This window comes from Felis catus, chromosome D2 (genome assembly GCF_018350175.1).
Source record: "Felis catus isolate Fca126 chromosome D2, F.catus_Fca126_mat1.0, whole genome shotgun sequence".
NCBI classification, from domain to species: domain Eukaryota; kingdom Metazoa; phylum Chordata; class Mammalia; order Carnivora; family Felidae; genus Felis; species Felis catus.
The window spans coordinates 58,479,415-58,494,818 of NC_058378.1; the positions used below are offsets into that span (position 1 = coordinate 58,479,415).

The 15,404-nt window shown below is 41.0% G+C and overlaps 1 protein-coding gene and 1 pseudogene across 9 annotated transcripts in view; both read left to right on the plus strand.

Annotated features, from left to right (window-relative positions):
- Positions 1-15,404, plus strand: part of ABCC2 (ATP binding cassette subfamily C member 2) — a 72,054-nt gene that overhangs the window by 2,722 nt on the left and 53,928 nt on the right. For 8 of the 9 annotated variants that reach the window (XM_045040546.1, XM_019813693.2, XM_045040545.1 and 5 more), the window contains exon 3: positions 13,102-13,227. The exons of the other annotated variant lie outside the window; for it this stretch is intronic. In XM_045040546.1, the coding sequence (XP_044896481.1) occupies positions 13,102-13,227 (126 nt within the window). The remainder of the gene's footprint in view (positions 1-13,101; positions 13,228-15,404) is intronic. 9 annotated transcript variants of the gene reach the window in all.
- On the plus strand, positions 13,350-15,400 carry LOC102901484 (annotated as a pseudogene).

Consider the following 15,404-nt stretch of genomic DNA (forward strand, 5'->3'; position numbering starts at 1 on the left):
TGCACAATAGAGACATTTTGTTGGTGGTTAAAGTGTCTTCTTCCCTATTTTTAGCCAGCTTTCTTGAGACAGGTGCTCACTCGCCCCTTGCCATATTTCTTAGTTAAGGTGACTTTAATTTTTACACAATGATAGTGACTCTTAAATCTTACTGATATCAGACTCTTTAAACACCAATGATGAGTAATCGATCAGTCTAATAGTTATTTTTAATATTTGAGAAACAAATACTGGATGACCTGTCTTGAAGCTGTTCTAATAAATCAGGAGACTACAATTCAGTTGGCACCTACAATGAGGTGGAAATAAAACGTGTCCTCTGCACAGTTCAGGCAATCCAACCATCACTCATCTCCCATAACTTGGGTCTGAAATAAGGCTTCCATTTTCCCAAAGTCTTCCATGAGTCTGGACAGTCACTGACAGTAGAGTGAGTTAGGGTGAGTGCTCACAGGCATATACCCGAGTAGGGAAATATGGAAGGAACAGGAGCTGCGGGAGAGAATCCAGCAAGAACTAGGGGAGAAGCCCCTCAGCCAATGACACTGATTAATGCAGAAAGGGTCTTGTGGGAACCGAGACATTCAACTAAGGTTGCCAAGTCAAATCACAGGGTATTATGCTAAGTGAAATTAGTCAGAGAAAGACAAAGATCATATGACTTCACTCATATGTGGAATTTAAGATACAAAACAGATGAACATAGGAGAAGGAAAGCAAATACAAAAACAGGGAGGGGGACAAAACATAAGAGACTCTTAAATGCAGAGAACAAACTGAGGATTGCTGGAGGGGCTATGGGTAAGGGGATGGGCTAAATGGTCAAGAGGCATTAAGGAGGACACTTGCTGGGATGAGCACTGGGTGTTGTACATAGGTGATGAATCACTGGATTCTACTCCTGAAATCATTATTGCACTATATACTAACTAACTGGGATGTAAATTTTAAAATTTTTTAAACAATTTTAAAAAAAGAAGAAAAAAAGCCACCTCATAAAATCCACCATCTGCTTTTTTCACTAGTTTGTTATTGTTTGTTTGTTTGTTTGTTTTTCCCTACCTGTCCTGATCCTTAAACAAGGTTTTTAAAATGCCAATTAGATTTAATGTTCTATGAGCACACATACCAATGACATCAGATTACCTGGAATCTAAAAGGAAGAAAGGAACTTGGTCAACCGAAATGGGATTTTTATCGACTCTCCAAGGCAGGGGCTGGTGGTGAGTCTTGTTGGACTCTGGATAGGAATGAACAGTCCCCAAGAGTGGGGGCAGGGTTGCTGTCCTCTTTGCTGACCCAAGTGCCAAGCACAGCTTAGCACTCAGTATGAATTTTTTGAATGTTAATATTAAATGCAGTCTAGAAGTAGGGATCAAATCAAGAATGTGTTAGATTCTGAACATTGAATAATACGCTTTAATAACCTTGAAAATAAGTCAGAGCTTTTTGTTAGAAAATCAGTCAAGGGGCGCCTGGGTGGCTCAGTCGGTTAAGTGACCGACTTCGGCTCAGGTCACGATCTCACAGTCCGTGAGTTCGAGCCCCGCGTCGGGCTCTGTGCTGACCGCTCAGAGCCTGGAGCCTGTTTCAGATTCTGTGTCTCCCTCTGTCTCTGACCCTCCCCCGTTCATGCTCTGTCTCTCTCTGTCTCAAAAATAAATAAACGTTAAAAAAATTAAAAAAAAAGAAAATCAGTCAACTGTCTTTTTTGGGGGCTTCCAAGATAAGGCTGGGTAATGAGTAAATCAGTACTCTATCCTAGTTATATTTGTTAATTAATGTTTAAAAACAGCTTTATTGAAATGTAATTCACAACCATACAATTTACCCACTTAAATGCTATTTTTTAAGCATATTTATATGTGTAACCATCACCACAATCAATTTTAGAACAGAAAGAAACCCCCATCTCCCCATCCTCCTTAGCCCAAGCAACCACTAACCATTTGCTGTCTCTATATTTTCCCTATTTTAGACATTTCATATAAATGGAATCTTAAAATAATATGTGGTCTTCTATGATGGCTTCTTTCAGTTAGCACAAGGTTTTCATGGTTCACCCATATTGTAGCATGTATGAGTGCATCATCCCTTTATATGACTGAATAATATTCCATTATACAGGTATACGGGTATATCACATTTTGCTAACTTTTATAAATATAAATCCCTATAGAGGAAAAGAAAATCAATGTATTACCTTTTTTTTTTTTTCTGTAGGTAATAATTCACTTACCCTTGCTCATAGTCTCAGGAGTTCCATTCACAATTTATACTTTCCTTTTTTGTCCTCTACCCTGAGAGTGACAAACACAAATTAGATTCCTCTTGAAAATTTCAAAATAACTGGTCTCTTCTCTGAACAGTCCGAAATATAATTCCGCACACAGTAAAACGTTACTTCTTCTATGAGAACCTTCTTCTTGGCTCATTCTTCAACTTGATTTTATTTCTCCATTTCCTCTTCCACCTGCTTTTGGGCTATTTCTCTCTGACTTTCCTGAACTGTCTGCACTTGTCTGAAATAAGTCAGATTGCTTGACCAGGGTGAGAGATTCTACACATTTATTTGTTTGCTTAAATGTGCATTCTTACTGAAAGGACCTGATGCACAGTAGGTAATTGAATGAACTGAATTACAAAATCAATGAGTGAATGAGCTCATATTCAGACCCAGGGAAACAAAAGAGGAATTTGGTTCTGGAGTTTGTGGAAATTCTGAGGTCAAAGCAAGATGTGCAGCAACAGCAAAAATAAACTTGGTGTTGACCCAGTGAAACATGGAAATCATCTTTAAGTGATTGCATAATATAGCATAGAAGATTGCCAGGCTTGTTCTGAAAAGTTTCAGAGAGCAGGATCAAGACTAAGTGGGTGGAGGTTATTCCAGGGAAGCCCACTTTGGCTAAATATATTAAAGGACTTTCTAATAATACTAACTTTCTGAAAATAGAATATACTGCTGGGAGTTATAGTCCCTGAAAATACTGACACTGAAGCTAGACACTTATCTTCCAAGGAAGTGGTAGAAATAGACATGTATAATGAATAGAAGATTAAACCAGAGTGCTTGTCATTCGTAAAGCTCTGGGAAAAGGAGGACCTTGCAAAGATGGAGAGATATTAAATATGGCCAGACTACTCTCCTTTTCTTTCTTTCTTTGTTTTTAATACTAGTGAGATTGTGTCACTTTAAAGTTTAGTAAACTCCGTGTGTGCTTGAAGCTCCTCCAATAAATCAGAGATCAGGGACAAAGACCACTTAAGGACATGGTAATCATTATAAACAATGATAATATTTCCCTGATCCTATTTAGTAAAAGTGTGCGTGTACTTCTGATTATAAAAACAATGCATGGTTATTGTAGAAGGTTTGAGAAATAGGAAGAAAATTAAATCTATTTATAATTGTTATCACTCCTATTAATTCCTATTATACTCCTATTAACATTTGGTATGTTTCCTGCCACTCTCTTAAAAAAAAAATGAAAAGCCGAAGTCTCTTTCTCACCCCTTTACCCTCCAGTATCATTCTCTAGAGGCCTTCATTTAAAATTATTTCGATGGTTATCTCCATATCACAAATTATGTGTTTATACCTGTATTTCTTGATTTATCACCTTCAAAAAAGATCCATTTCTGTCCTCTGTGAAAGACAAGGAATTTGGTTGACTGGCCCTACCTTCAGCTTCCTTTTTCTTCTTCTTCCCTTTCTCTCAGTCTTCTCATTTTGTATGACTGTTTTCAGTTTTTCTGTTGGTTACCTTCATTCCTAAAAATAATCCGCCATCAATTTTAGATTCTACATCTTGATGCCCCTTTTGTGTAAAATGAGAGAATTAGAAATTAGAAATTAGAAATTTCTTGGATATGGAGAACATCCTCAAATGAAATTTTCAGAGAGCAACTCTCCTTGCTTTCTGACATTGTTCTTCTGGAGATGGAATGCTAGCTTCAAAACAATTAAAAAAAAAAAACTCTGAAGATGTTGCTATATTTTCCCCAACATCCTGTGCTACTGAGATAGAATTCTTCTCATTTCTTGTTATCCTCTCTAGAAGCTTTTATCCTCTTTATTCTTTATGTCCTGAAATTTCACGAGAGTCTGTTTACATGGGTCTTTTTTCATTCAGTGGGTTCTACACTTTCAATCTAAAAACTCGTGTCTTTCTTATCTCGGAGAAATTTTCATACATTACTTCTTTCATTTCCTTTCCTCCAATTTTGAAATTCCATCTTTTCAGAACTATTTTTGGGTGGATTTTGAACACTGCATTGATTTTCCTTCTCAACTTCTCTCTTTTTAAATTTCTTTTTCTTGCTTCACCTAAGTTCTAAGATATTCCCCAATTTTTTCTTCCAGTCATCGTAACGAGCCTTTATTTTCACAATCATAGGTTTGGTTTCTAAGAATTATTCTTAATTTCTGAATATACTTTTTTTTAATGTTTATTTATTTTTGAGAGAGAGAGAGAGAGCAGGGGAGGGGCAGAGAGAGACAGAGACACAGAATCTGAAGCAGGCTCCAGGCTCTGAGCTATCAGCACAGAGCCCGACGCGGGGCTTGAACTCATGAGCTGTGAGCTCATGACCTGAGCCAAAGTCAGATGCCCGACCAACTGAGCCACCCAGGCACCCCTACCTTTTATTTTTTTTTAAACATCAACCTATTAATGGATGCACTGTATTCTCAAATCTCTCTTAGTACATTAATTTCAAAATAATTTAAAATCATTCTCTCTTCACTTAATAATTTGTTTTATCCCAGAATCAGTTGTTCTGTTTAATTATCTTGGCTATCTTCTTTGCTAGTATTGGCTTTTCTCAACTTTCTTATGGTTATTAGCATTCTTTGTTGCAATTATAAGTGAGGGACTAAGTTAATGAATATATGTGGCTGGAGTAGGTCCCTCTGCCGTTATGTAAGTCAGCTTCCCCAGCTGTCCCTTCTTGAGGGCAAGACTGCCTCTGAGTCTGAGTCAACTGGACAACTGTGTGGACCTACTGGCTTCTCCCAAGAGCAGTTGCCTGTGCTGTACCGAATGAAGACTGTTTTACTCTGGGGCACCAAGACACATACTATCTTGCTACCCCTCCTCAGGAAAAGCATTCCGTTTTTTTTGTTTTGTTTTTTAATGTTTATTCAGTTTTAGAGAGAGAGAGAGAGCATGTGCGCACCAGCACGCAAGTTGGGGAGAGGCAGAGAGAGAGGGCAACACAGAATCCAAAGAAGACTCCAGGCTCTGAGCTGTCGGCACAGAGCCCAACTTGGGACTCGAAGTCATGCACCAGAGATCATGCCCTGAGCCGAACGCCAATGCTTAACCAACTGAGCCACCCAGGCGCCGCCCCCCCACTTCTTTTTCATTTTTGTTTTTAAGCATTCCATTTCTTTGGAGAGTACATCTGTTTTAGCTTGCTTAGGAGTAGTGGTGGCATGTGGGGAAATAGGTTCTACTTATATAAATGGGTTAGAGGAAAAGCTTAGGACAGAAAGCTGCTACCACGTGGTAAAAGCACCCCAGGTTAGCTAGTGAGATATTGTAATGGAAGCATGAGTAACTTGTTATAACACCTGCAGGAAGTTACTTTCCACTTGAACACCAATACAATATACTATTGTACTTTGATCACAAACCACTTGCCGCCTGCCCCCTGACCCTTTGCTTCTTACACACACAAGTTAACGATTACTGTCTGATTGTTTTCTCCACTTTCACGTGTGTAAGATCTTGTTTTCTTCACGTTCACCATGTGGGTAATATCTTGTGAGCTCAATTAATACAGAGATGAAACCCCTGTTCGGGATTCTTGTCTCCTCCCCCCCCCCCACCCCACTAACCCCTCTCGTATTCAGTTCTGCGTCTGCTCTCTCGCTGGACAAGAAAGAACTCCAGACTCAGCCTGCAACAGTGGCAAATACAGTTGTCAGTGGATTTGTGATGATTTGCAAGTGGGGGAAAGAAGGACATGCCTGGCGTAACTGTACCAGTTCTGTACACAGAACTTCAATTAGGACTGTCATTTCTGTCCTTTTTCCCAGTCTTACTCTAGGCGGAGGCTGACTATAGAGAATAGATTTCTATCAGTGGGAGACTCACCTGTGAGTTCCACCTGTTAGCTTAAAAAATAAGGAATTTATTATCTTACAGAACAGGAAGACCAGAGGTAGTGCAGCTCCAGGATTTATTACTTTAGAGACTCAGCAACCTCAGCAGATGGCTGATTATTTTCATCTTTTTTCTGATTGCCTCAGCTTGTTGAACCAATTATCAAGCTAGCATGTGATTACAGGATGGCTGCAGCAGCTCCAGGTATCACACCCCCCAGTCAGTGTCCAGAGGCAGATAAAGAGATCAGATGCCCCTATGTGTCACTTAAAAAAATTAGCTTTATTAACATATAGTCTACATACCATAAAACACACCTGTTTAAAGTATACACTTCAGTGGTTTTTAGAAGACTCACAAAATTGTGTGCCCATCACTACTGTCTAGTTCCAGAATAGCTTCATCACTCCAAGAGATCCAGGACATATGAAGCAGTAACAATCCATTCCCTTCCCCTCCCTCCCCTCTCCCCTCTCCCCTGGCAACTACTAATCAACTTTCTATGAAGTTGCCTATTCAGAACATTTTATAGACATGGAATTATACAATATGTAGCCTTTAGCACCTGACCTATTTAACTTGCAAAATGTTTTCAAAATTTATACATGCTGTAGCGTGAGTCAGTAATTCACTCCTTTTTTATTGTTATTATTATAGGAAAATACATAGAATGTGAAGTTGACCATTTCAACCAATTTAAAGTGTAAGATACAGTAGCATTAAATACATTCACAATGTTGTGCAACTATCACCACTCTTCAGTTCCAGGACTTTCCATCACCCCAAGTGGAAACTTTGTACCATTAAACAGTCACCCCACTCTGTCCTACTCCCCTTATCCCCTGGAAACCGCAAAGTTGCTTTCTGTCTCTATTTATGCCTAGTCTGGATATTTCCTATATAAATGCAGTCATACAATATATAGCATTTTGTGTCTGGCTTTTTTCATTTAGCATTATGTTTTCAAGGTTCATCCATGTTATACACCTATCAATACTTCATTCCTTTGTATGGCCAAATAATATACCATTGGATAGATTTCCTATATTGTGTTTATTTGGGGCGGACATAGGTCTTCAATTTTCTTAGGTATATACTTAAGAGTCGAACCGCTAACATATGGTAGCCCTATGTTTGATATTTTGAGGAAATGACAAACTGTCTTCCAAAGTGGCTGCATCCTTAAACATTCCTGCCAGCAATGTGCGAGGGTTCTAATACTCATCCTCACCAATAATTGTTACTGTTCATCTTTTCAGTTATAGATATCAGAGTAGGTGTGAAGTGGTATTTTACTGTGGTTTTGATTTGCATTTCCCTAATGATTAATAATGTTGAGCATCTTTTCATATGCTTTTTGGCCATTTGTATACCTTTTTAGGAAATAAAAAATTCTTTAAATCCTTTGCCTATTTTTTAATTGAGTTCTGTATGTTTTGTTGCTGTTGTTGTTGTTGAGTTGTAAAGAGTTCTTTATATATTCTGGATCTATGTATCACATTTATCACTGAGGGAAAAAAACTTCCCCAGAGCCCCCACAAACTAGTCCCCACAAGCTGTTCCCCAGTTCTCTTTGGCCAGAATTGTGTTGCAAGCCCATGGCCAAAGCAATTACAGGCCAGGAGAATGGGACCAACATCATAGGTTTTGACTCATCTCATAGGGTTGGAAATGGGTCCAGCTTCCAACAGAGCTCCCAATTGTTTGAGTAGGCAATTTACCAGTCAGGCCCAAATGGGAAACAGGTGGCTGAGGGAAAAAAGGATCACGTGAGAAGATTGTATCTAAAAGGGGACCTGGAGCTTAGTGGCCAATTGTTACCACTCTAGGCTTATAGGGGCAAGAACAGAGGGTGAATCCCGGACAGACAGAAGGTACAAACACAGCGACCAGTAATGTCTGCATCAGGCTCCTCTTTCGCTGCTGCCTTTTCTTACATGTTTTGGGCCATGGTTTTCTCTGCTCTTTTTCTTGTCACTATTGACATGTTTGCTTTTTGTCTTCTAGAACTTTTCTGGTCTACTGAGCTTACCCTTCTCCATTCGTATTCTCAGTGCTGTTATGGATTTATTACATGCTAATAAAGCAAATCAATGGAATGGAGAAGGATGGGAGATAAATATACTAAATCTGGTATCTTGAACTGGAAATTCCTGTCGTGTGTGTGTGTATTATTTTTTTAAACAATACATGTTTATTTTTTCACATTCTAGAGGATAAAAGTCTGAAATCTAGGTGTTGATAATGTTGGTTCCTTCTGGAAGCTCTGAGGAAGAGTCTATCCCATGCCTCTCCCCTAACTTCTGGGGACTGCCAGAAATCCCTGGCATTCTTTGACTTATAGCTGCATGACTCCATTCTCTGCCTGTGTCTTCCATGCCTATGTGTCTTCTCCCATTCTCTTATAAGACAAACATTTGTCATTGGACTTAAGGCCTACTCTAATTCAGGATGATCTCATCTCAAGATCCCAAACTTGATTACATATTATGCATATTTTTAAAACATAATTAAGCTCATTGCATATGCAATTTCATAATCTATGCTTTTTGCTTAAGATGATATAAAAAGAATTTCCCATTGTTATTAACGTTATTCTTAATTTTGGTGACTACTGTAGGAATGCTTACAACACTGACTCCATCTTTGGTCCTTCACCTTGGGCTCGTCTCTGGTGCACAGGTGGCACCACTTTAGATAACTACCCTGTGACCTCACCATCATGCTCCTCGCTCCATAAGAGCTGGGGATTAAGGTCCAGGTAGTTGCAGAGAACGGGGAGGGAGGTGGTAGAGAAGAGCTGCGTACCGCCCTGGGTCATCAGCTGGCGCCCGCCCGCTAGTCCCTGTCTGTAAGTGATTACCCTGAACGAAATTCTGTGTGAATGGTATAGAGTGGCTTCCTTTGCTTTTCGGTATTAAAGTGCCTTTTCAGGCTGAAGGATGCACTACTGACCCTCCTCCACCCGCTGACGATTGGTGTGGTTTGCAGGCTACCGGAAATGACCCCAGCGTGGGTAAAGGGGCTGTGCCAGGGGAAAGCCTGTCCTCAGGGGAACCCCAGGTTGGCCAGCTACCTCCATGTGAAGAGCCTTGGCCAGGTTTTTTGAGCATTTTGGATCAGCATGTGAGTATGGGGCTGTCCTGAAAACGCCCCAGGGATTGTCAGATATCCTGTTTGCAATGGTGGGGAAAGGAAACAGAGATAGCGAACGAGCTATTTTGGTGGTAGCTTGGCAGTTGATCTGTGCTTTGTGATAGGCCACAGACTGGGAATTAGGAATAAGGAAGAGAATTGGAACAGACCAGAGAAGCCTTGGCTTTGGAAAAGGATGAATGAGCCACGTTTTCCTCTAATGCAGACATTAGGTCTGCAGGATTTCAGGGTTAGGAGTAGGGGTTAGAAATAAGATGGCAAAGATGCATGGGCACAGACCACGGTGTATCCAAGTGAGAGCTACTCTGTCTCAAGAGACTTGTGCCCCCAAAGCATGGGATCCCTGGGGTGATGACTTCTCTGGCAAGGAAGATGTTATCATGGAAAAGGAAAAGGATTTACAGGCAAGCCCTCTGATTCAAACAAAGACCTAGGCCACTCTTGAGCCTGGGGATGATGGAGAAGGAATTCCTACTAGTCAGAGAGTGGCTATGAGGGCATATTCTGCAAGTGAATTAGTGGAGCTAATGATCTGCTTTAAGCAAAAGTGGGCATGTTGTGACTGTGAGATATTGGGGGACGAGACCCCTGGGGGCATGGTACAGGACTTTAGTATCTGCCCCTATGATTAATCAACCCAGTGCTATAGTAGCTGCTATGGTGGCTGGCTTAAGTGAAGCTAGAAGAATCTGTCCTAAGGGAAATCAGTTATTTGTAGAAGTTCAATAAGAATCTGTTTTCTGGGGCACCTGGGTGGCTCAGTCAGTTAAGCATCCGACTCTTGATTTTGGCTCATGTGGTGATCTCTTGGTTTGTGGTATTGAGCCCCAAGTGGGGCTCCATGCTGAGAGCACAGAACCTGCTTGGGATTCATTCATTCATTCATTCATTCATTCATTCATTCATTCTCTCTCTCTCTCTTTCTCTCCCCTCCCCCCCAAAAGAAAATCTTTTTTCCTTGTAACATGGCACCATTGGAAGCATTTAGTTGTATTATCAAGGCCTTGACTGGAATGTCCTATTTGAGAGAGACATGCATAGACTCCAATATGTCCAGACAGCTTTAAGGAACTAAGGTTGATTTTATGGAGCCAATGAATGCCTGTTGGGAAAAAATTGGCCTGGTACCTGGTTTACAGGGTTCCTGGGAGCCTTACCAGGTAAGGAGGAAAGGTCACTTCCTAGCAGGTTCATGATATTTTGGGGGCCTCAAGAAGAGGAAGTAACCCAAATCCATAGGTATTGCAGGGGAGTCTAATAGCAAGTATCTTGGCCTTGAAAGGCTGTTAACGGCTCAACCTGAAATTCCTTATGAAAAGTTCCAGCAAACCAGATTTAAAAGAACTTAAATGGCCAGCCACTGTTCTTGCTGCACTTATGTAAACAGGCCAAGTTTGTTAAAACTGGACTTGTTCTATAAACAAGTTAGTCTTAATTTGGCTACCTTTGACGGTGATTTCGGAAAGGAAAAAAATGTTTCAGTAACAAACCTTTATGGTTAGATTCCTTTATGGTATTACCTTTATGGTATTAGATTCTAGTTCTGATTAATCGTCCTTGAATATTTATTGTTTGCCTATAAAACTAGCCTGGATCATGAATTCTTCTGGTTTTCTTGTATATCTGGTTAATTATCTACCTGGTTGTTTACACACTGTGGGCCTAACTTTGAAAGCCCACCTGCAGGACCACCTCCTGAAATAAGACCACTCACTGTTTAACTGAACTGACCTAATTGACCTTGTTATGAAATGTAGAATAAGATGCTAGGCACAGAGCCCAATGCGGGCTCAAACCCATGAACCCTGAGATCATGACCTGAGCCAAAATCAAGTTGGATGCTTAACCAGCTAAGCCACCCAGATACCCCAGAATCTGTTTGCTTTTCAGTGACTACTAACAATGCTGTTACTTGGGTGTCCCATAACTTATGTGCCCCATGTGATAGAAATCTAGGTGGTTTCTAACCTGCTGTCATAAGCAGTGCTGCAGTAAATAACTTTGTACCTATGAGTGTGTCTGTAGCATGAATTCCTAGAAGTGAAGTTACTGGATGAAGAGTATATGGGCTCAAAGTTTTTATATATGGTGAAAATTAACCTCCATAGAGGTTTTTCCTCAGTCTCACCAAATTTTTATCAAACTTTTTGATATTTGCTAATCAGTTACATGAAAAATTGCATATTGTTATCATTTGAAATTGCACTAATTATCAGTGAGGTTAAACATCTGTTCCTGTGCTTAAAAGCCATGTGTGGCTTTTTTTCTTCAAATTTTCCATTCTATGCCCTTTGCACTGGACTGTTTGTTTTTGTTTTAAATTGCTTTGTGGGAGTTCTCTATAATGTAAATTGTCCTTTTTGATGTGGATTGCTCAGTATATTTCTAATCAGTTTGCGAGCGTTTAATGTATGTGAGCCCGTGGCAGGGTCTGCTCTTTTTCCTTGGCCTGAGGAGCTGGTTAGTATTCCCTTCACCTGACCTAAAGTCATCCTTGACTGGGGGCTGTAGCTCCACCTTTTGCTCTATTTTACTCCCAGGTCACCTAAAGGTAAACATAAATGCTTCAAAAGCTGTTGTGTTTTTCCAGAAAAAAACCCACAGCCTCAGGTGAGGAAAGCACAACATCATGTATTAATCTACTTGAGAAATACATTCTCTTTATCAACGTGTCTTTGACTTTATGCCTTGCTAAATAACAACACTGGTCCTACTACAGATGGATTCACCTCCCTCCTTGGTTGGTTTTCATTACAAGCAGCCCAATATCTCTGCCTGAACTATTCTGGATGAATGAGACATGGGAATGAGTAGGGATAGATGGATGGGAAGGGATGCGGGTAGAAGAGGGTACTAAAGATCTTCATTCTGAGAATGAGAATTGCTACTTCCTCAGTGGAAGTAGTACTTTTTTCATTCTGATGGGTGGGGGTGATTCTTTAGAACAATACAATGTGTATGATGTCCTATGAACTCATAGGACAAATATCGATTGGCTTGGAGTCTTCCTAGGGTGACATAGTCACACTCGTTTGCAATGTTAACTTCAAAGGTTATATGGGGAAGAGCTGGGGAATAATAAATAACCAAGGAAAGAGAATATGACCAAGGAAATTAGAAATCCCAGTTGGGGTAGGGGGATTCCCTTTTCAAATCTATTTTTATTACCTATTGTGTAACAAATTACTCCAAAACTTAGCTATTAAAAACACATTTCTTCTCTCAGTTTTTCCGTGGGTCAGAAATTTGGGAGCAGCTTACCTGGGTTCTGCTTTAGGGTCTCTCATGAGGTTGCAGCTGACATGCTAGAAGAGACTAAAGTCATCTGAAGGTTTGAGTGGAGCTAAAGCATCTAATTCTAAGATGACTCACTCACATGGCTGTTGGCGAAAGGTCCCAGTTACTTACCAAATGGATCTCTCCATAGAGCTACTTGAATATCCCCATGATGATGTTGGTAGCTTTCCCTGAAGTAAGTGATCTGAGAAAGAGAACGAGGAAGACATATTGTGTTTTATGACCTTCTAGCATATTCTACTCTTTAGAAATGAGTGACTAAGCTCACAGTCAACAAAAGGGGTACCCAGATCTTTTTGAAGGAAGATGTCAGAATTTATGAACAGAGTTTAAAATCACCATACTCAACATTCCTCAAAAACCTGTCCTAGCATACATTGATCTTTATTCCATTACTTGAACTACAAGTATTCGTTGATGCCAGTATTACTTACATGTTCTCTGAATCACTGCATACCCTCTTTATTATCTTTATCAGGAACCATTCTATTCTAAAGAATGATATCTTCTTAACAGTGGTCTTTTTCCTTCTCAGGTGCTTGTTGGGTTCCTTCTTATTCTAGCAGCCATAGAACTGGCCCTTGTACTCACAGAAGACTCTGGACAAGCCACGGTCCCTGCCATTAGATATACCAATCCAAGCCTTTACCTGGGCACATGGGTAAGGCGTATCCCCACTCCGGCCCTGTTTATCCTCTCCCTATTCATAGTCATCTGGTTGAAATGTACTCTTTTGGAATAAAACTAAGTCCAGTTTCCTCTACCTTTTTTGAGGGGCCTATGATGAGGCAAAACTTGTTTGTAATGGAGTTGAATCAAATTTTAGCTTTTCATATTCTTTTGAACACTAACTTCTAGATCCTTTTCCCTAGTGTAAATACTAGCTCTGATGACAAAGCTATGTACCTTATGCCCTCCTATCTTTCGATCTAATAATTATACATGAGCGAGTGTCAGTCTGGCCAAGGCAGAGACCCACACTCTGGTGGGTACAGGAGGTCAGCACCGTGACCCTGTTCTACTTCAGGAATGGCTTTGCCCTGGGCTACTTCCCCTACTTCATCACCTACAAGTGTAGTGGCCTGAGTACAATGCCTTCTGGAAATGTGTGCAGACCAGGGTCACCCACCTCTTTGTGCAGCTGTGCAAGATGCTGTTTCTGGCCACTTTTTTTTTCCTCACCTGGGAAGGCGGCATGTATGAGTTCATTGGGGAGTTCGTGAAGGCCAGCGTGGATGTGGTAGACCTGATAGGCCTAAACCTTGTCATGTCCCAGAATGCAGGCAAGGGGGAGTACAGGTCATGGGTGCTGCCTGGGGCTGGGCCACCACCGTGCTCATTATGTCCCGCCACATCCCCCTCTGAGTGGGAGCCTAGGGCACTGAGTTTGACTGGAAGAACATCCAGAAGAGCATGGACTCCAACTTTAGTCTGGTCCATTACATCGACACATCTGCCCAGGTCTAGATGATTGCACGCTATGACCTGTACCACACTTTTCAGCCAGCAGTACTCCTACTGGTGTTCTTTAGTGCTATAAGACCTTTGTCATAGAGATCTTTGTCCACCTCTGTTCCCTGGACAGCTGTCCAGCCCTCAGCACCCTGGCCCTGTATGTTCCTGTTGTCAACGTGCACTCCTAGGCATGGTGTCCCAGACATTCACATACCCATTCCCCTGCCTCCAGGTTTCAGTGAAATAGTGTTTCAGAAGTTAAAAAAAAAAAAAGTTATGTAAATGTTATTCTTAAATTGACCAATAGTCTTATCAATGGATCGTTGAGTCCAGGGTTGTTTGTATAAACTTGATAACAGAAACGGCTATTTCTCCTACAGGCTGTTTTTTGGGGGAGGCCTGTGCAGTGTTTGAACAACAACTGAATTAGTTGCCACCATTTTTTAAAAGAGGAAGATGCCATATAACTCTGTGGATTTCTAAACTTCCTTGGAAAATCAGCATGCCTGGCACTTAGGGGCGTGTGTCCCCATAGGGCAATGGTCAGCTGGCACTGAGTGGCAATCATCCCTGATAGATTACACATCTGCTCAGCGTAGTCTTCCACCTTTACTTCACTCAGGAATGAACATGGCCTGGTCCCTGCAGGCATTATTGTTTGCTACCATTGTTATAAAACAAGAAGGGTGTAGGCATGGTGTGCTGGAGCCCGCTCACAGGGCCGTGTGCATCTCTTCCCGACGCTGTTTAGTGACTGTATGTTGGGGCTTGACATTTACCATGGTAGTAATCTCTACACCACAAAAATTAGCAAATGCTACTGATCGTGGCTTTGTTTTCAGAATGCTAGTTTACACGTTCGGCACAGAATCTAGGAAACAAACATTTAGTTATATTTAAGTGAGTTGTTACAAGGCAAGTGGTTTTTTTTATTATTATTACTTAGTTTGATATTATTAGAAAATCCTATAGACAGCTTGCACTCGTCCAGCAGAATCTGCCTCCCCAGATGGACTACTGTAGTGCCTGACATTAACTTCCTTGGGTCTTGAAAAGACTTCTCTGGCTCCCAAAGTAACTCCATTAAGTGCAGTAGAGGACCCTCTGTATTCTTGGCTAACTCCCCACCCAAGTGTGGTGAACAGACGTAGGTGTGGGGAAGGGGGTCCCAAGGAGAGCCCTGAGCCTGAGGCCCTGAAAGAGGAAGATGGGTGGTATCAGGGAGGAAGTCTACAACTTGGCATTGTGTATTTTCTGCTTGGCCAGATTAGTTATAACAATCTCCTCCTTTGACCTACTGCTCCCTTGTTCTCTGGCCTCTTTCTTGCCTCTTGTCCTCAGTTAGTGACCGTATTTTTCAGATCTTGATGTGAACTTCTCTCT